Source organism: Rhamphochromis longiceps, linkage group LG16 (genome assembly GCF_057381845.1).
Source record: "Rhamphochromis longiceps isolate RC_006_pf linkage group LG16, R_longiceps_female_GT1.1, whole genome shotgun sequence".
Classification (NCBI taxonomy): Eukaryota; Metazoa; Chordata; class Actinopteri; order Cichliformes; family Cichlidae; genus Rhamphochromis; species Rhamphochromis longiceps.
The window spans coordinates 20,693,167-20,714,451 of NC_140572.1; the positions used below are offsets into that span (position 1 = coordinate 20,693,167).

General features: G+C 39.3%; 1 protein-coding gene across 1 annotated transcript; it reads left to right on the forward strand.

Annotated features, from left to right (window-relative positions):
* The first annotated feature begins 8,453 nt into the window (after nt 1–8,453).
* LOC146651023 (nectin-4-like) lies at nt 8,454–16,942 on the forward strand. Its single transcript, XM_085384275.1, has 7 exons — nt 8,454–9,055; nt 10,298–10,606; nt 12,278–12,619; nt 12,735–13,037; nt 15,287–15,380; nt 16,063–16,217; nt 16,797–16,942. The coding sequence occupies exons 2-7, from the start codon at nt 10,465–10,467 to the stop codon at nt 16,907–16,909; spliced, it is 1,149 nt and encodes a 382-aa protein (XP_085240401.1). The 5' UTR covers nt 8,454–9,055; nt 10,298–10,464; the 3' UTR covers nt 16,910–16,942.
* Nucleotides 16,943–21,285: the final 4,343 nt, after the last annotated feature.

Sequence of the window (21,285 nt, forward strand, 5' to 3'; positions counted from 1 at the left end):
GCATACATATACGTTTTTAAAATGTTTTTCTCATTCTTTTTTTCTTCTTTTTTTGCAACGATAAGATGATTTCCAAAGATCTGTTAGTTGAAAACTTGTCATATTTCATCATGGTGTGTAGTACAATTACGTCCATAAATATCTGGACAGAGGCACAGGTTTGTTTGTTTTTTAATTTGGTTCTGTACATTAACACATAATGAATGTTAAATAACACACCTCAGATGCATTGAAATTGCAGACTTTCAGTTTTAATTCAGTGGGTTGAACAGAAAGATTGCATAAAATGTGAGGAACTAAAGCATTTTATTCCTTCATTTCAGGGGCTAAAAGTAATTGGACAAATTAAATAACTGAAAATGAAATGTTCATTACTAATACTTGGTTGAAAACCCTTTGCTGGCAATGACAGCTTGAAGCCTTTAACTCATGGACATCACAACCTGAGTTTCCAATTTTTTTAATGCCCTGCCAGGCCTTTACTGCAGCGGCTTTCAGGTGCTGTTTGTTTGTGGGCCTTTCTGTCCAAAGTTTTTTCTTCAACAAGGGAAGTGAATGCTCAATTCGGTTTAAGCACTTCTGTGCTTTATTAAACTCCTGCTTGGCTGTTGCTTTGGCTGTATGGCTCTTTACCCTTCAGAATTAATTTGGTTGCTTGTCCTGTGTCACATGGTCAATAAACACTAGTGTCCTAGTGCCACTGGCAGCCTTACACTCCCAAGATGTGGTATGCTTTGGATCATGAGAATGTTCCATATCTTCTCCATACTTTTTCTTGCTGACACTGTGGTAGAGGTTGATCTTGGCTTTATCTGTCCAAAGAATGATTTTCAAGAAGTGGGCTGGCTTTTTTTTTTTTTTTTTTGTCCAATCTAACCTTTCTGTTCTCTAGCCTTATGAATGACTTGGATCTTGCAGTGAACCTTCTGTTTTTACTTTCATGCAGTCTTCTCTTTATGCTGGACTATCAATACGCCTACCTTGTAGAGATTGTTCATTTGGTTTCTTTTTTCTCTGTTTTCGCTGCTTAAGGATGGCTTGTTTTCACCTGCATGAACATATGGCCTGTATTTATATAGCGCTCTACTAGTCCCTAAGGACCCCAAAGCGCTTCACACACTGGTGATGGCAAGCTACATTGTAACCACAACCACCCTGGGGCGCACTGACAGAACATAATGCTTGATGATGACATAATGACGAAGTTGCCCGCAACTGCCCATGAAATAGCCTTTGAATCAAGTGTCCAATTACCTTTGGAAAAAAATTGTGTTTGTGTCCAAATATATATATGGACCTAACTGTATCTCAGAAATTCTTGATCATCTTTAGAGGAATGGGTGATTTGAAGCGTTTCAGTCAGGTTTCAGAACTCATTACAGTAAAGAAACAGCTTTAATGAAGGTTACAGAGGATCTTACAGCCTCTGATAGTGGACTCATCTCTGTGCTTGTCCTGCTAGATCTCAGTTCATTGTTCGATACTGTTGACCACAATATTTTATTACAGCGATTAGAGCAGAGCTTACCAAAGTGTGGAGCCCACCCCTTAGGGGGGCGCAGAGCCATTCCATGGGGGGCGCAGAATGAAAAGAAGAAAAAAGAAAGAATGCTGGATGCTGCTTTCAAACGATGGCCTGTCAAAGGGTTAATTGCTATAAAGGATCTTTATATTGACAATCATTTTGCCTCTTTTGCTCAGCTTCAGACAAAGTACAATCTCCCTACAAGTCATTTTTTTCGGTACTTACAAATTAGGAATTAATGTCAAGCAAGCATTCTCAAATTTAGATACCATCCCCATACAGCATGTCTTTTACAATATAATGAACGAACTTCCCACCTCAAAACACTTAATTTCTCGGCTTGTTAACCTTTTTTCTTCGGCAGCCCCCTCTTGCCATATTAAAGAGGCTTGGACACGGGACACTGGTTTGGTTATCACTGACTATTTATGGGCTGAAGTGTTAAACCGGATAAAACTATGCTCTGTTAACTTCAGTTAATTCAATTTAAGGTTGTCCATAGACTGCACCATTCCAAAACCAAATTGAACAAGATTTTTCCTAATGTTTCCCCCAAATGTGATAAATGTAAACTTGTGGACGGTACTCTTGGCCATCTTTTTTGGTCCTGTTCTACGCTTACAGCCTTTTGGACTAGTATTTTTAGTTTCTATAGCACTGTTTATGATAGGCAACTGTATCCTGACTGTCTTATGGTGATCCTGGGCTGCTCCAGCGACTCCTTGGCACTTCCCTTTGCTGTTCAACAGGCCTTCATGTTTGGTATGGTTATTGCCAAACGTCTGATTCTGGGGGAGTGGAAATCTGCCTCCCCTCCCTGCTTCAAGAGGTGGCTCGAGGAGATGGTCTCCTGTTTATACCTGGAAGAAATTCGGTTCTCTACGTCTGATTCCATGGAGAAGTTCAGGAAGATATGGGGGCCCTTTATAGACCACATTAAGAAGGACAGTCCACGCCCTGGGTCCTGACCACGTTGTTTTAACTGCTTTCATTCTGAGCTGTTGCCCATAACTGTTATTGCATAATTGTTATCAGCTCTTCCTAGCGATCTTTGGATTTGATCTTGTGGATTGGACTCACTAGATTGTGAGTTGTTTGACATGTATACCAGTTGCTTTTTTTTTCTTCTCTGCTGTTTTTAATAAGTGCTGGCTGTGTACCCTGTTGTGGGGTTTGTTGCTCTGTTTTTTTTTTTTTGTTTTTTTTTGTTTGTTCCTGTGTTTTGTTTTTGTTTTTTGTTTTTTTGTTGTTGTTATTGTCTTTATTGTCTGTGTTCCTCTGTCTCCCTGTTTGTGAATGTGTAAAAATTTTGAAACTTGCATAAATAAATACATTTTTAAAAAAAAAAAGAAAAAAAAAAGAATGAATGCTTGGACACTGCTTTAGACAGGTTTTTGACGGGGCGCCCACACAAACGCAAAGCAGGAAATGAAGCATAAGCATTTCCAAACCAACCTCCTTCCAACCCAAAGACTAGAAAATATGATGACGCATGTCCTCCCTTTGGCTTCACCTGCACAAGTGCCAAGGTAGGTCTCCCCTGCATAATTGCTTTTCCCTTCGTCGGGAGCACGCACTGGGCTCTCCAAATCACGGACAAACAGTATCCCTCATTCTTGATTTTAAGTTCACAAACACTTAATGACTAACTACTCCTGACATTTTGGAGATGTTAGCTCTTTATACAGTAAAGTTACAGTGGGATACAAATAATATCAGGCTGATCCTGCTGTAATTTGTTCCCCCTGTCACGGACAAACAGTATCCCACACTTGTTTATGTTTTTGAAACCATTTTGTACAGTGAGGCATTTTTTTCATTTTATAGCAACTTTGAATATTATTACACATAAAAAAAACAACTACAAGTAAAATAATTACACCATGTCGCCTCTGCCTTTCTAAATGGAGGAACAGGAGTTGTGTGTGTATATCTAAGCATGTAAAACCTGAAGATAGTAAGATCTTAAAATGTTAATGTAACATTTTTCTTGTGAAACAGAGGGGTCCTAGCGAAAAAAAAGTTTGGGCACCGCTGGATTAGAGCATGCTATCTAATGTACTTCAATTGGTTCATGCAAATGTCACACAGTGAAAATTTGGATTTGTCTTATAGTCAATTTTAGTGTGTTTATTTGCATGATTTTCATTTTGATTTTGATATTTGTATTGCATGTTTTCAGTGCTTTGCAGGAATTCTTTTTAATTCACTGTGGACTGGTTGGGCAATGGACGAATTGGTAATTAGTAGCCACCTGTTGAGGTGTGGGTGCGCCCTTAGGTGGCTTATCAGCTGCTGAATGGATCTGTTAAAAAACTGGCTGAGCAGGCAAAAAGGAAGAGAGGCTCAGACTCCAGGAAGAAGGAGCATGTAGAAGCCAGGCTCGAGGGGAAAGGACCTGGCTTGTGCGAAGATAGACTGACGATAGATAGACGGTGCGACACAGTGCCCAATTACTAGGTTATTAGCAAGAATATAGAACTTGACTGCATGCTGATATGGCAACCCTTAACCCTACTCAAATAAATTTAAGTGCATGTAAGTGTTTGGAAAAATCATTCCACCGTGTACTCATGAGCTGCTGTAACATGAATCAAATGGCTGAACTGCCACCTGAGCATGCAGTCTAGTTCTATTGAGTCTTGCTAATGACCTACTAATTATATTCAGATGTGTTGCAATAGGGACACGTTGAAAAGTTGCAGGACACTGGCTTTTGAGGACTCGAGTTTGAGACCCCTGACCTAAATGTTGAGTCCTCTTTACACACTTAGGTAATTATGCTTACATTATACATGCTTTCCTTAGGCAGTTTCATTTGAAGGCATATGACACATAATCACTTCTATGCAGATGATACCCCGCTTTATCTGTCCATGAAACCAGATAACACACACAACACACCAGTTATACTGCAAGAATGTCTTAAAGAAACATGCAGTATTTTTTCCACTTGGGCAATATCTCTAAAATTGATGCTAAAAAATTTGTTCATGCATTTATTACTTCTAGATTGTAATCTTCTAGATTGTCTTAAAAACTTCCTGAAAAGCCTTCAGTTGATCCAAAATGCTGCAGCAAGAGTACTGACAGGAACTACAAACAGGCAGCATATTTCTCCAATATTGGCTTCTCTTTATTGGCTTCCCATCAAATCCAGAACTAAATTTAAGATTCTGCTCCTCACATATGGTAGCCTCACAAAAAAAGTTTGGGAACTGCTGAGGTAGAGGATCATCAGGGGGTCCTTTTGTCTCTCTTTGGGGGGTTACTCCCACTGGGTTTAAATCTGGGACTCTCCGCCATTTGACCTTAGAACTGAAGAAGCTTCTCGGATGAGAAGTGAAACGTCTTCAAGCAACTTAAAGAAGTCCAGACGCTTTTCTTTCCAAGCTCCTTAAAAACTCAGACAATAATGACCTTCCATGTTTATTTATTTATTTGTGGTAAAATTGAAAAACAACGTAAATAATTTCTTTAAAACCTAATGCATCTAGACTGGTGTGCGGCAATAAGATAATATGTACAAACGTTTCATTGTTAATGTCATTTTTGGTTGTTTAGTATTTCAAGTTGTGTTGTTCCTTACAAATGTATCAGATCTGCATGATCAGTCAGTCATTTTTCTGTTTCACTCCAACTCCCAAAAGAAGAACAAATAAACAAAACACTTGTTTACATCTTTATTTCATCAGTATCATGGATGGGAAGGAGGATAGTCATTATGATGATTGTGGGGTTCCACGATATTCTTCACCAGGCATCAGTTTTTCTGTATCTGCAAGTAATGTCTGAATGCAAGGTGGCTTTTTTTGGCAATTTGCTGTCAAGCTCAACCCCTTTGTGCTAATTAGCTCCATGGTACAAAAATCCACGATGGAATTATTATTATTATTTTTTTTTTTTAAAGACCTTTCAAACCGACTGGGGACAATTAAAATCTACTCGGCCTAGAGTGCATCTAAGTTATATACTGTTCTAAAATGTATGTTTCACTGATCTCCTGCCTTTTGCCCCCGTATCAGGGGGTGTTAGGGCTTAAGAGGTTACAATTCAACCCTTGTCTTTTGGGGATATACATATGAAAACTATACAGAAATATGAACTATGCAAGTTATAAACAGTTGTAAACAGTTGTAGAATTATAATTATTGTATTTTCCAGAATGATTGTCTATCCCTCCAAATGGTGATAGTTTATTATCTTTATTGTAAATATAGTGTTAAATCTATAGCTTGATTATTTCTATGTGGTTAAGTGTATTTTTTTTTAGTAGCATAGGCCTTTCCGTGTCTAAGTTGGATACTTACCAACAATAATCGATGTTTATTATTGTTGGCCGTCATGTATACAGACATTAATGGCCACTACGAGGCAGCCTACAGTGTTTCAACAAAAAAAACAAACAAACAAACAAACAAAAATAATACAGTTCACGTCTAAACTGGAAGCGCGCGCAAACCCACTATTTGAACCCTGGAACACCATACCATCGGCTTACATAACCACTCACATAATCGGCGATCACAGAGAGTCTACACAACCAGCTTTAATAACGGTAAGTTAAAAAAAATATGTTGGCCAGTGGCCACTCTCTGTACCGCTCGAATATACCTCTCACCCAGGGGCGGCTCTAGAGAAATTTTCTTAGGGTGGCAAAGAAATCAAGTGGGGTGGCAAAATCAAGCTGTTTTTTAACACTATGCAATATATTCAGTTTCAGCATTTATATTTAATGTTAACTGTAACTACGCTCAAAGTGGTAATGCTATCTTACTTTAATAAACAACACTGTCATATGCAAAACTAGAGTGGCACTTGAGGTGGCAAAGGATTATTTTAGGGTGGCAATTTTATTTGCCACCCCATGCCACCCATCTAGAGCCGCCCCTGCTCTCACCCCTTTCTGTTATCTGTCACCTAAAAGACGCGCCGCCGCGGTGACCCAGCGTGACAAGTGTAGAAACTAATGGTGGTGGTGCATGTATGTGCTCAGGTCAGCTGTCTACAGCCCGGGACAGTGTAACTCCATCACAGAAGCATTTTGTGCATGTTCAGGTGCATTAAAAAAAAACACAGAAACAGGGACAACCTGTTCTCAGTCACCTCCCTCTCCTCTTTTGGTATTCTCCCAGAGCAGTTTGTCAATGAAGATTAAAAACGGGGAAAAAATACAAAAGAAACAAAGAGCTATTGTTAAAACAGTGTTGAGGAAACTGTGAAACAGGTCAGTTAACCAAACTAACAATTCTTCTTTGTTCTTCTTTATTTATTCTTTTATGTACGTGTACATATATGTACATGTATGTATATGTGTATGTGTGTGTGTGTGTGTATGTACAGGGAGTGCAGAATTATTAGGCAAATGAGTATTTTGTCCACTTCATCCTCTTCATGCATGTTGTCTTACTCCAAGCTGTATAGGCTCGAAAGCCTCCTACCAATTAAGCATATTAGGTGATGTGCATCTCTGTAATGAGAAGGGGTGTGGTTTAATGACATCAACACTCTATATCAGGTGTGCATAATTATTAGGCAACGTCCTTTCCTTTGGCAAAATGGGTCAAAAGAAGGACTTGACAGGCTCAGAAAAGTCACAAATAGTGAGATATCTTGCAGAGGGATGCAGCAGTCTCAAAATTGCAAAGCTTCTGAAGCGTGATCATCGAACAATCAAGCGTTTCATTCAAAATAGTCAACAGGGTCGCAAGAAGCGTGTGGAAAAACCAAGGCGCAAAATAACTGCCCATGAACTGAGAAAAGTCAAGCGTGCAGCTGCCAAGATGCCACTTGCCACCAGTTTGGCCATATTTCAGAGCTGCAACATCACTGGAGTGCCCAAAAGCACAAGGTGTGCAATACTCAGAGACATGGCCAAGGTAAGAAAGGCTGAAAGACGACCACCACTGAACAAGACACACAAGCTGAAACGTCAAGACTGGGCCAAGAAATATCTCAAGACTGGTTTTTCTAAGGTTTTATGGACCGATGAAATGAGAGGGAGTCTTGATGGGCCAGATGGATGGGCCCGTGGCTGGATTGGTAAAGGGCAGAGAGCTCCAGTCCGACTCAGACGCCAGCAAGGTGGAGGTGGAGTACTGGTTTGGGCTGGTATCATCAAAGATGAGCTTGTGGGGCCTTTTCGGGTTGAGGATGTGTAACAGAGTTAGAAAATAGCTTAATGAATTTCCTCAAAATTGATGTGCTTTGTGAATAGTTGGAGCCACCTGGTGGACAAACACAGCAACTGCAACTGTTAAGGTTCCAAATTGCTGCACAGCGCATGCCTCAGCAAAGGAAAAAAAACTCCCAAGCTGGTGGTAGGTGCTAGTGAGCGATACTGTTGTCAATTTTGTAATTGTATTAATGAAAACACCCTCATAGTGGTAATTGTCAACATGTATTTTGATTGTAAGCAGTACTAGCATGTATCCCGAAAGTTACAGGCATTTTGATGCATGGGTAGTAACTTTATTCACGAGTAGCATTTTTAGTTAGCATGCTAAGCTAATACTCGTTAGCTAGTCGGGTACTTTTTGACTTGCACTCAGCTCTAATGCTTCTCTATGAGATTGTGATTGTTCTAATTCTTTTTAACAGAACTGAATGTTGCAGTTGCTTTGCAGATTGTTAATGAAGACTGTGTGCTGTTTTCTTTGTACCAGGTAGGCGCTGTTAAGTATAAGTTTTAATTGATGCTGTTGTATAGAAAAAAAAGATGAACAATGATGATTGTTTTATAATAGAAAAGCTGTTTTTATGTTGTTGTTGTTGTTGGTTAGGAAAAAGGAGAAAAATAAATAATATTGCTACTATATGATCACAAGTTTGGTTTCAGCTAGAACTTTTAAAAGAAAGATTTTGTTGATGTTGTGTTGTATAAATATCTTAGTCATTTGTTAAGTGTTATGTTTGGAAAAGGAAAAAAAACTCCCAAGCTGGTGAACTGAATGTTGCAGTTGCTTTGCAGATTGTTAATGAAGACTGTGTGCTGTTTTCTTTGTACCAGTTGCCAGAATAAAGAGGGAGCCCAGAGTAAGGGCAAGTCCAGCGTTGCAGTGCCGTCCTTTCTACATGGGCATATCACACCACTTGCACAATAGACTCTCAGAACAGCAACAGCTACAGATGGCGTCAAGCTCAACTCCCAGTCCTACTGCCAGTTTCTGGAAGACACCTTCTTCAAGCAGTGGTACAGGAAGAAGTCTGCATCCTTCAAGAAAAACATGATTTTCATGCAGGACAATGCTCCATCACATGCGTCCAAGTACTCCACAGCGTGGCTGGCAAGAAAGGGTATAAAAGAAGAAAAACTAATGACATGGCCACCTTGTTCACCTGATCTGAACCCCATTGAGAACCTGTGGTCCATCATCAAATGTGAGATTTACAAGGAGGGAAAACAGTACACCTCTCTGAACAGTGTCTGTGAGGCTGTGGTTGCTGCTGCACGCAATGTTGATGGTGAACAGATCAAAACACTGACAGAATCCATGGATGGCAGGCTTTTGAGTGTCCTTGCAAAGAAAGGTGGCTATATTGGTCGCTGATTTGTTTTTGTTTTGTTTTTGAATGTCAGAAATGTATATTTGTGAATGTGGAGATGTTATATTGGTTTCACTGGTAAAAATCAATAATTGAAATGGGTATATATTTGTTTTTTGTTAAGTTGCCTAATAATTATGCACAGTAATAGTCACCTGCACACACAGATATCCCCCTAAAATAGCTAAAACTAAAAACTACTTCCAAAGACATTTAGCTTTGATACACAGCAAAATCTCCAGTGTTAAATTAACACTAGAGAGTGTCTATATGGGTCCACACCTCTGAGTGTTAAATACAACACTGAGTGTTAAATTAACACTTTTGACAGTGTTATATGTTTAAAAGTAACCTAGTCAGTTTTGAAGATTAACAAAGACTAACACTGACCAGTGCTGATTTTCTAACACTGGAATATTTCTAACATTTTGAGTTATTTTCCAGTGTTAGAAAATCAACTGACTAGGTTACTTTTAAACATATAACACTGTCAAAAGTGTTAATTTAACACTCAAAGGTGTGGACCCATATAGACACTCTCTAGTGTTAATTTAACACTGGAGATTTTGCTGTGTATTAATGAGTTTTTTGGGTTCATTGAGAACATGGTTGTTGCTCAATAATAAAATTATTCCTCAAAAATACAACTTGCCTAATAATTCTGCACTCCCTATATGTATGATTCACAAACAGTTGTCTTTTGTTTAGGATGATCTAAAAACAACCAGTCACTGATAGGCATTTCTTATCAGTGACCTTCTATTTCAATTTATTTAGGTTTGACCATCTACTTTTTATCCTATAAATTTTAATGACTGTGCAAAGATGCAATATCTTTGGTAAAAGCCTGTGAAATCCACTTGTGGTTTATTTCACTAGGTGGGGGTAAAGCTTCCCTAAAACCTAAAAAATAAATATGGCTATTTGAAGCTTTGCAAGTTCTTTGTGGTTTTTTTTTTTTTTTTTCTGTTATTTGAAAGGTGTCATTCCAAAGTAACTGACTTTTTAAAAACTTCTTTTTAAAGGGCTAAGCTGTTTCTTGTGATCATGTTACAGTGTAACAATGTTCACAGAAACAAAATAACAAAATAGTACAATTTCAAATTCGTTTGTAATGGTAATAAATTACTAGTGAACTCTACTTGAAAGCCTGGCCACAGTAACAGGCAGAAACCTGTTCACTAACAAAGACATACTGTCTGAGTTTTTTTTTTTTTTCTCTTCCAGAGGAATGTTGGCAGTTTCCGTCTCACCCAGACGCCTGCTACTATTAAAGCAGGAGATACTGAGTTGCAATGGTGTATACTACATAAATGGTGTATACGTAAACGTAAAAGTTCTTTTTGTGTTATATTGTAATTATCGCTCCTCACTCCTCCTCCAGCAATGAGCTAATGGCAAGAAAAAAGATCGGATGGATGGATGGAGCTTTTCTTTGTGTGTTCTTGGTCAGTAATTTCATACTAAGTAAATTCTCTATGATCCCCTGTCGTCTGGTGCTCCTGGCTGCACTCCTGCTGAGCAGAGATGCTGACAGTATATAGAAGCTGTTTGTTTGCTGCCTATGTCACTCATTTTTTGATAGTCATGTAAAGGTATAGATACATTAAAAGTAACTCAAATGAACCTGTGATGTGAGATTCCTGATTGGCTGTCGACCATTGTCAATCAGTCTCGTGCCGCATCTCCTGTAGAGAACAGAATGCCTTCGGCCTGTCAAGTTTACTTAAATCTTCGATCGCTAGCAGTGTGACTCTGAAGTGCTGTATTGAATCTTTATTAGTTTTCTCCCCAACAAACACAACAATGTCGAGGAAACGTTTTTCACCATCAAAGGCACAGCGCGAGCCTTTGGTTTCATTCTATAATGCTAGACTTATATTTTCTAAGCAGGTTTGAACTGTTTAAACAAGAGAGAAAAGTGTGAAAATGATCATGCCTGTCTGAGAAAAGTGTTTAAAGTGTGTAGTGAGGGGTTTTACATCCATAATAATTGTAAAAAATGGCTACTTCGTTTTTGTATTTTGTTCCCAACAAATAAAGTGTTTATTTCTGACAGAATTCACAGTTTGTTTGATCTATTATGTGTTAACCTAGCTTTTTACTTTTCAGAGTGTGATCATGGCAAAAATATCCACGGCTGGTTTATGATTCACAATCTTTTCACAGTATAAAAAGGGGCTGGTTAACCTCGGAGCACCGCTAAAAACGTTTATTAATATCTTTAAAATAATAGCATTTTTTTTAAAGCTTATACTGGTACCTCTGGGGTTGATGCTTGATTTTCTCTACTTTAAAGGTGATTGAGTTCTTGCTGGGGTCATTCCCCATGGTAACTTGTGCTGTGAACCTGCTGTGCTAGGGATTTCTATAGTCCATTTGTGAAATTTGTGATTTTGCCTTTGTGTAATAAGTTCCCAAATTAGTGTTGAGTTTCTAAATATGGTTATAGATACCAGTTTGAGCCACAGCTAAATTTGGATAGTGCTAAAGAAATGCTAAAGATCATGATCAAATTTCACATTGTTTCACTCTCAGACACAGTATGTTTGAAACGAGCAAAAACATCTTTACATATCCTATACTTAGTCATGACTTTGTCTGTTAGCAAGTGTAAACAAAACTGCACACCCCAGCATTTAGAATCATGATGCATAGGCAAGGAATGAGACCATTAAATCAAAACATGGGTGTTGCCTTCTCTGCAAACTGTTACAGTAATTTTAGACACTTCATTTTCAATCTGCTGTGAAAATTCAAGTCATGATAAAGGTGTGTTTGCTAAGTCAGTAGCTGGAGCATAGAATATAATCCAGCTCGTCCTGTTTTAGCAATACAGCCATGACTTTCAACTGCCTATAATCAGTTTACTTATCCCCACAAATACTATAACAAAGACTGAAAGTCCAAAGTGGACTTTATTTTTTATTTTTGTTTTACGAAGGATGTGCCAAACCTGTGAAATAAGGTAATCAATTTGGCGTGTAAGATCTATGGCATTCTCATTTAGGTTCATCTAAGATGCACTGTATCATACAGATTCGATACATCAAGTTTCTAATGAAATTCCAGCCTCTCCCTCAAGAGTTTTTGAGGAGGCCAGACATAAGTAAACTTGTACTTTAGTGTTTAAACCTGTAAATCTTTTTGGATCCTCTGTTTCTGCTTTGTCCAGTTCAGTTTTATAGTGTTTCATTCTCTTTATAGCTCTGCAGGTGATTGGTGGAAGTGTGACAGTGGTTCAAGGAGGTACGGCCATCTTACCGTGTCATGTCACTGATACCAATGATGACCTGACACAGATTACCTGGCAGAGGAAGATGAGAGAAAAACCTCATAATGACAATTTTATTACTATCCAACCCAGAAATAGACTCCAGTTTGTCAATGGACGTGATGATAGATTTAAATATATCGGGAATTTTAACAACAAAAATGGAACTCTCCAGTTATCCAATGTTGCACTGAAGGATGAAGGCAGCTACACGTGCATCTTCACCCTGTTTCCAAGTGGAAATCAGAAGACTGAGATTCCTCTGAACTTGCTCGGTATGAAAAAACATTTATTTAAAATACTCTTTGTGTTTGTGTGTGACATAGAGAAGGAGTTACTTTCACCATCCTGCTTGCATGTTGATTTATTTAAGTGCTGTAACTCTCCTAGTGCCTCCTTTCACAAGCATCAAGGACAATCTTCCCACTTTGGGCACAGAAGAGGTTTTATTTGCTACCTGCACGGCTGCTGGATCGAAGCCTCCTGCAGTGATGAGGTGGCTAACTGGTGCTTTGGGAGACAAAGTGAGGACGACAACAAACTCCACCCAGTGTGACAACAGCACGACTACCACAGTCAGCTCTCTGTTTGGTGTTCCTACGAGAGAAATTAATGGTCACAAGGTCCAGTGTGTCATTAGCGGTGACTCCCTGACTAAAGAAGAAACCCTGCCCTTCCCCATACAGGTCTACTGTGAGTATCATCTATTACGGTAATAGAGTTTATTATTTTCCCTCTTTTGTGTCGCTGTCCATTTAATAATTTTAATTGTTTAATTTGCTATTTAACAAGGTGCACAGCCAGACACACACACGTTTACATTCAACCATAAGGTAATGCTACTGAACTGAAATGAGCAAAAACCTCTTTTCACAGTATGAAATTACTCTGTACCGGTCATCCAGCCATGAGACAAAAATAGTTTCATTATCTAATGATAAAATACATTTGTTTATGAATAATGTAATGTCTATCCTTTCAGTTCTTTTTACAAACCCTACATAAGTGTTTTTAACAAAAACAGACACACACTTTTTTATAACAAGTAGCATTAAGTATTAAATTGAGACACGTTTCTCCTTACTTCTCTATGTTGAGTGGGACTGTAACATTTTACCTCGGCCACATAAAATAGTAACTAAAGAATATTAAAATAGAAAAAATATTATTGTTTGATCAGTAATTTTAGTTGTTTGTTGTCTGTATGCATAGAAAAAATAATAATAAAACCCCGTTAACAGTTTCCACTGCAATAAGCCTTATTATGAGAGTTTATTTTTGACTCCTAAACAACAGTATAAAATAAGTAACACAACGGTATGCTTGTTTAGAACAATATACCTCAAATTTAGAGTTTAAAGCTATAAGTGCCCTTTTTAACTGTATTCTAGATATAAGATCTTGGATGGCAGAAAACTTTTTACAGCTTAACCAGGACAAAACTGAAGTTTTAATCATCGGTCCCGAGGCTCAGAGAGAGAAACTCTTGTCTAAATTAGAGGCATTTTCACTATGTCCTTTGCTACAAGTGAAAAACCTGGGTGTTATTTTTGACTCTGAGCTTGGTTTTATCCCACATATTAAACATGTAACCAAAATTGGATTTTATCATCTAAAAAATATAGCCAGAGTTCGCGCTATTCTCTCTCGGGCCAACACGGAGATGCTGATGCATGCTTTTATTACCAGTCGCATTGATTACTGTAATGCCCTGCTCTCTGGTCTTCCTAAAAAGAATATTTCAACTTTACAACTTTTACAAAACTCAGCAGCTCGTGTGCTGACGAAGACCAGAGGGCGGGCCCACATTACACCGGTTTTAGAATCGCTGCATTGGCTCCCCGTGTGTTTCAGGGTAGATTTTAAAGTTCTTTTATTGGTTTTTAAATGTCTTAATGGTCTTGGGCCTTCTTATCTCTCAGATCTGCTTTTACCATATGAACCCTCACGGACCCTGAGGTCCTCTGGTACTGGCCTTTTAATTGTCCCTAAAGTCAGGACACATACTCACGGAGAGGCAGCTTTTCAGTGGTATGGTCCTCGTCTGTGGAACAGCCTGCCGGAGGAGCTCAGGGCCGCAGAGAACGTACACGTTTTTAAGAACAGGCTCAAGACCCACCTTTTTAATTCAGCTTTTACTTAACGTTTATTTATTTTATGCTTTTTTTATTCTATCCGGTTATTCTATTATTAATTTAGGCTTTACCTAATATTTATTGATTTTATTCTTATTCATTTTTTAATCTTCTTACTTTATTTATATTTATATTTATATTGTATCCCGTTCTTATTTATTTTATCGTTTTACCCTGTATATATCCTATTGCGTCATATCTCCAGTGTTTCCTCGGAGGGGGCTCTCTGCACCGGGGCTGTGATCGACCGTGGCTGCTGGGTCTCTGGGGGTCCTCTCAGCCTGGCTGGGGGGCTTCTTTGCCTCTCTCCTGCTGTGTGCCCGGCCTGGAGGTTGCGGTCTGTGACCGGCTCCCAGTGCAGACGGCTCCCTGTTATAGTGTTTCCTCATTTGGCACATGCGTACCCAGCCCAATTTTACGCTTTAAGTGTGTGTGTGTGTGTGTGTGGGGGGGGGGGGGGGGGGGGGGGGGGGGGGGGGATATGTGTGTATTCACATTGTTTATGTTAATGAGAGTGTGTGGAGTAAGTTGGAGGGTGGGGTGGGCTGCTTTTAACCATGTAAAGCACTTTGTGCTACATTTTTTTTTTTTTTGAAAAGTGCTTTATAAATAAAGATTGATTGATTGAAGTGTATGTAAGTGAGCCAATGAAAACCATGAAGCAGGAAAAGAACTGTTTTCTAAAATGGCTTTAAAACAAAATCTAAACTAACCAAGATTTACTAAAACATATGTGAGATGTTATTTTGATAGCATAAATATTTCCTCAGTTCAAGATTAACACATTTCTTGCTCTATTTTTTGCAGTGTCTCCTACAGAAGTGAACATTTCAGTGATTTCAGAGGACTCATTTGAGTGTGTGACAGAAGCCAACCCAAATGCAAACTTTACCTGGAGCAGGTAAAGTATAAATATTTCTTTTACTGCCTAAGGCATGTTTTTTAAGTAGAGTGTGCTAGTGGTCCTATCAGATTTAAGGTACCATAGCAGAGTTGGGTGCGAAGAAAAGTTTTCTGATATGTATCAACAGATTTTTGCTATATTTGGGAGATTAAAACTATCCAGAAACCCTGTCTTTGCACCACCACAGATCTCCTCTACCAAGACACACCCACGATATCTAAAATCTCTCCCTCGGCTGCCCCTGATAAACACTGTACCCAACACCTAGGGCATCTCCTGCACATGTTATTTCTTCAGGATATTCTTATTAGGGCTTCGTGGGTTAAAGCCTCGCCCCAGGGATACCCGCTCACCATTTGCCTCGTTTCTGGGTTGGGCCTTGATAACCCCACCGTGAAAACCTACTCTTCATAGGGTTTTCTGAATGGCTCTTTATCTGCTTTTCACTAAAGACAAAGACTTTGTCAACTGCCTTTATTCCCCCACAGCTCAAGCTGTAGTCCAAGTATTGTCTCCATTAACATGATGTTTTGTGTATCCATCGTCTTTATGTGAATAAAGAAAAATACTATCACAAAGACTGAAATTTGTTTAACTTTTCATTTAACTTTTGGCACAAATCACAACTCACTCACTTTATGTATATTTAATGTTGAGCCTCATTCATGTTTTTTATCAGATCTGGGCAGTCTTTCCTGGAGTCTGCTGTCAAAGAAGAGGGTGCAAAGCTACAACTGCTGAGTCTGACCGCTTATCTAAATGGCCTCTATGAGTGTGAAGCAGCTAACTCATATGGAATAAAACATGGTCAGCTCTATGTGCATGTGGCATCAGGTGAGATCAGTTTGGATTTAGCTGTGCAGTTTGTTCAAATTTATCTTTTGTTTCTCTTTTTTAGATCTGAGCTTTTGTGGATGTTGTGTCATTTAGATGTTACTCTGTTTGGTTTTCTTGTTTTCTCCTATTGAAAGATATAAACAGAGACTTGAATATCTAGACTATGAGTAAAATTATTCCATATAAATTTCTCTCCATATTTAAGCATTTTCATCATGCCCTAGAAGTTAGAATTCCTTGGAGAATAGTTACGTTAAAGAAGTAGTTCGATTACCCTAGAGATAAGTTAATCAATCAATGAGTGATGCTCCACCCAGTGTAATACGACCAGTTCTTTAAGCTAACAGCATGTCTTAGCTTGAAGTTCTTTTCATACCAAATTTGTCTCACATTCTTTTCTATGTCAGATCTTGTCTGTTGGAAAACATTTTTCAATGTGTTGGATACAGGTGTCAGGTGGTGTTTGAATACTGTCCAACTCATTTAAATGTGAAATATAAAACTAAATTCCAATAAACAGAGAAAACGATTAATCATCTCCTTCTCAATATATTCTTCCTTCTTGTGTCTCTGCAGGAGCATGCTCTGCTGCTTGGGCCTCATTTGGTCTTTTGCTTTCCTTGAATGCCATTGGAGCTACATGGTTCTTTTATAAATCCGGGTGTTTTCAAAAGTGCTTAGAACAATAACTCTTTGTGCACTGAATACGTAGCACTCTACTCCTAATATTAAAGGATATGTACACAATGTACAAATAGCTTTTGAAGTTTTAGTGAATAAAAATAGGCCAAGCCTCAATTGCAGACATTGATGATGATGTCAGGGAAACTATGGAAGCCTTTTGAACAGCTCGTAATCTAAAACTTACAACATCCTCTTAAAACAATGAATTCATTCTCATGTACTGGGTCTCTGATGTTTTATTTGTGATTTGAAAATATGTGTTGTACAGGGAGAGCAGAATTATTAGGCAAATGAGTATTTTGTCCACTTCATCCTCTTCATGCATGTTGTCTTACTCCAAGCTGTATAGGCTCGAAAGCCTACTACCAATTAAGCATATTAGGTGATGTGCATCTCTGTAATGAGAAGGGGTGTGGTCTAATGACATCAACACTCTATATCAGGTGTGCATAATTATTAGGCAACTTCCTTTCCTTTGGCAAAATGGGTCAAAAGAAGGACTTGACAGGATCAGAAAAGTCACAAATAGTGAGATATCTTGCAGAGGGATGCAGCAGTCTCAAAATTGCAAAGCTTCTGAAGCGTGATCATCGAACAATCAAGCGTTTCATTCAAAATAGTCAACAGGGTCGCAAGAAGCGTGTGGAAAAACCAAGGCGCAAAATAACTGCCCATGAACTGAGAAAAGTCAAGCGTGCAGCTGCCAAGATGCCACTTGCCACCAGTTTGGCCATATTTCAGAGCTGCAACATCACTGGAGTGCCCAAAAGCACAAGGTGTGCAATACTCAGAGACATGGCCAAGGTAAGAAAGGCTGAAAGACGACCACCACTGAACAAGACACACAAGCTGAAACGTCAAGACTGGGCCAAGAAATATCTCAAGACTGATTTTTCTAAGGTTTTATGGACTGATGAAATGAGAGTGAGTCTTGATGGGCCAGATGGATGGGCCCGTGGCTGGATTGGTAAAGGGCAGAGCGCTCCAGTCCGACTCAGACGCCAGCAAGGTGGAGGTGGAGTACTGGTTTGGGCTGGTATCATCAAAGATGAGCTTGTGGGGCCTTTTCGGGTTGAGGATGGAGTCAAGCTCAACTCCCAGTCCTACTGCCAGTTTCTGGAAGACACCTTCTTCAAGCAGTGGTACAGCAAGAAGTCTGCATCCTTCAAGAAAAACATGATTTTCATGCAGGACAATGCTCCATCACACGCGTCCAAGTACTCCACAGCGTGGCTGGCAAGAAAGGGTATAAAAGAAGAAAAACTAATGACATGGCCTCCTTGTTCACCTGATCTGAACCCCATTGAGAACCTGTGGTCCATCATCAAATGTGAGATTTACAGGGAGGGAAAACAGTACACCTCTCTGAACAGTGTCTGGGAGGCTGTGGTTGCTGCTGCACGCAATGTTGATGGTGAACAGATCAAAACACTGACAGAATCCATGGATGGCAGGCTTTTGAGTGTCCTTGCAAAGAAAGGTGGCTATATTGGTCGCTGATTTGTTTTTGTTTTGTTTTTGAATGTCAGAAATGTATATTTGTGAATGTGGAGATGTTATATTGGTTTCACTGGTAAAAATCAATAATTGAAATGGGTATATATTTGTTTTTTGTTAAGTTGCCTAATAATTATGCACAGTAATAGTCACCTGCACACACAGATATCCCCCTAAAATAGCTAAAACTAAAAACAAACTAAAAACTACTTCCAAAAACATTCAGCTTTGATATTAATGAGTTTTTTGGGTTCATTGAGAACATGGTTGTTGTTCAATAATAAAATTATTCCTCAAAAATACAACTTGCCTAATAATTCTGCACTCCCTGTATACTTTGGTTTCAGCCAAATACATTAAAGTTGATTCTGTGCCTCACAGTACAGATGGACAATGATCCAAAACACACTGAAAAAGAAGCCCAGGAGGTTTTGAAGGAGGCGTAGTATTCTGCAGTGATGGACTCAGTCCCCTGATGTCACTCCAACTTGGCTGGATCTTACATCCTGAACACAGGATGTAAGAGCCAAGAATAAGAAAGTGAAAAGCCTGAGATTAAAGGGCTTGGAAAGGATCAAGAAGAGAAAACCCATTCTCCAATGATCTCTAAGACTTCACCCATTGCCTACAAAGGATACAATAAAGTATTCAAACCAAACAGTCTGTTTTATGATTATGTTTATGTTTCTCCAGTTACAGTTCAGCTTCATGCAATACAGTAGTTTTGTTCAAAGCCTTCAATTAAAATTACGAGTTTTGCACTTGAATTGCACCTTGTTTGGTTTTCTCTAAAGAACTGAGCAGTTCAAAAGTAAATCTTTTTCTTTCTTTTCTTTCTTGATTTTTGAGGAATTAAAACTCAAGCGTTCTTTCTAAAATCTGCAGATACGCTAAAAGTCTTTGCATATTCTTCTGAAACTATCCAGACAGCACAACGAAGTATTGCAGACGTATACCTGCTCTGTCAGGTAGTGGCAGGTAACAGAGATGTGGTTTATCTCATTAGGAAGAATGTGTTTCTGTGGGTTAGCGCTGCTTTACCTACATTTCACCTTTCTCTTCATAACTCACACAAAGAGGGATTCAGGAGCTTTAATTTGGCTTTCTTATCAGCAAGAAGCAAGTACAATAATGTTTACCTCCACTTCACCTGACAATTCTGCTGGGGAGGCATTAGGTTGCATTGACATTGCTTACCCACTGAAAAAGATTGAAAAATGTCCTGTCCACCAATAATAATGGATTGCATTTATATAGCGCTTTTCAAGGCACCCAAAGCACTTTACAATGCCACTATTCATTCACTCTCACACACTGGTGGAGGCAGCTACAGTTGTAGCCACAGCTGCCCTGGGGCAGACTGACAGAAGCGAGGCTGCCATATCGCACCTCTCTGGCCAGCACCAGTAGGCGGTAGGGTAAAGTGTCTTGCCTAAGGACACGACAACCAGGACAGAGAGCTCGGGGATCGAACCGGTGACCTTCCGGTTACAGATGCACTTCCCATCTGTAACCTCCTGTGGAGGTTGGAAAAATTCGATATTTCATTTTCCACTATTTAACCAGGTCAGTCACTTGGTCCAGTTCTTCCTGTGACTATTAAGCCAATCACCCTCCTCTCAGTTTTTGCTTATGTGATCCATGGCCAGAGCTGGCAATTTCAGAGCTAATCTTCAGTTATGTTTGAATATACACAAAAAAACAAAACAAAAAAAACTAGCTTCTACTCCGTGGCTGCTGGGTGACCCGTCATCTGGGGCTCTCTTCAGCTCTTCCCAGGAGGGTGGCACAGATGCCCCTCCGATGATCCTCCTTGGGCTCTTGCACTCTGGGAGCCTCTGGATGTCTGGGGCCTGGATCTCCTTGATGCCTGCTTCATGCCCTGGGGGATGGGGCCATGGCTCCCCACACCCCTAGCAGATCATTACATAGATAAACCTTTTGAATACAAGCCCGCTGGTCCACACAGGTGTGCTCACAGGTGTGCACACGGGTATTCACTGTTCATTGACAAAAACTACCCCTTTCTTCGCTGCTACCTCAAAGCACATTGTGCGCTGTCAGTCTTGTGTGCTGCACAACAACATTCAATATCTAGTACTATTATTTACACTTAGCTAGATTAAAGCGATGGTGTTTTGTTTATTATGCTGCTTGTAGAGTGGCTGTGGCTCAGGTGCAGCAGCTCAGCTACTGATTGGAAGGTTAGTTGTTCGATTCTTGGCTTCCCCAGTCTGCATGCCAAATATCCTTGGGCAAGATACTAACCCCAAGTTGCCCTCTGATGTGTTCATCAGAGTGTGAATGTAGTTTAGTTTGCACTTGTGTTTAGAAGTGCTTGTATGAGTGGGTGCAAATGGGTGAATGAGGCATGTTGTATACGGCGCTTTGAGTACTCTGGGAGAGTAGAAAAGCGCTATATAAGAATCAGTCCATTTACTCTTTTTGCTTGTTTTCTCTTTTTTTTCTTACTCTCTCAACAGGTGATCTGGGAGATATTTTCGTTTTAAGTGCCCTTTCTTACTGTCCCTCTTCTCCTCTGTTTTTCTTTTTCCTTCCTCTCTTTCTTTCTCCCTTTCCTATCCCCCAACCATGCCTGTCCTGTCTGTAACAACTGAAAATAAAATAAAATAAAATAAAATAAAGGTCGATCAAATAGACCAATACTGCAAGGCCGTGATGATCCACTTGGTAAAGTAAATCCGTTAGGTAACTTGTTGGCTGTCAGACAATAATTCTCGGCAGCCTTACCCCAATTTCTTTCGGGGTCAACAATCAGGATCAATAAAGTTTTATTGAATTGAATTGAATTGAATTGAATTGAATTGAATTGAATTGAATTGAATTCTGATGGCTAAAGAACCAAACGGGACAGGCAAAAAAA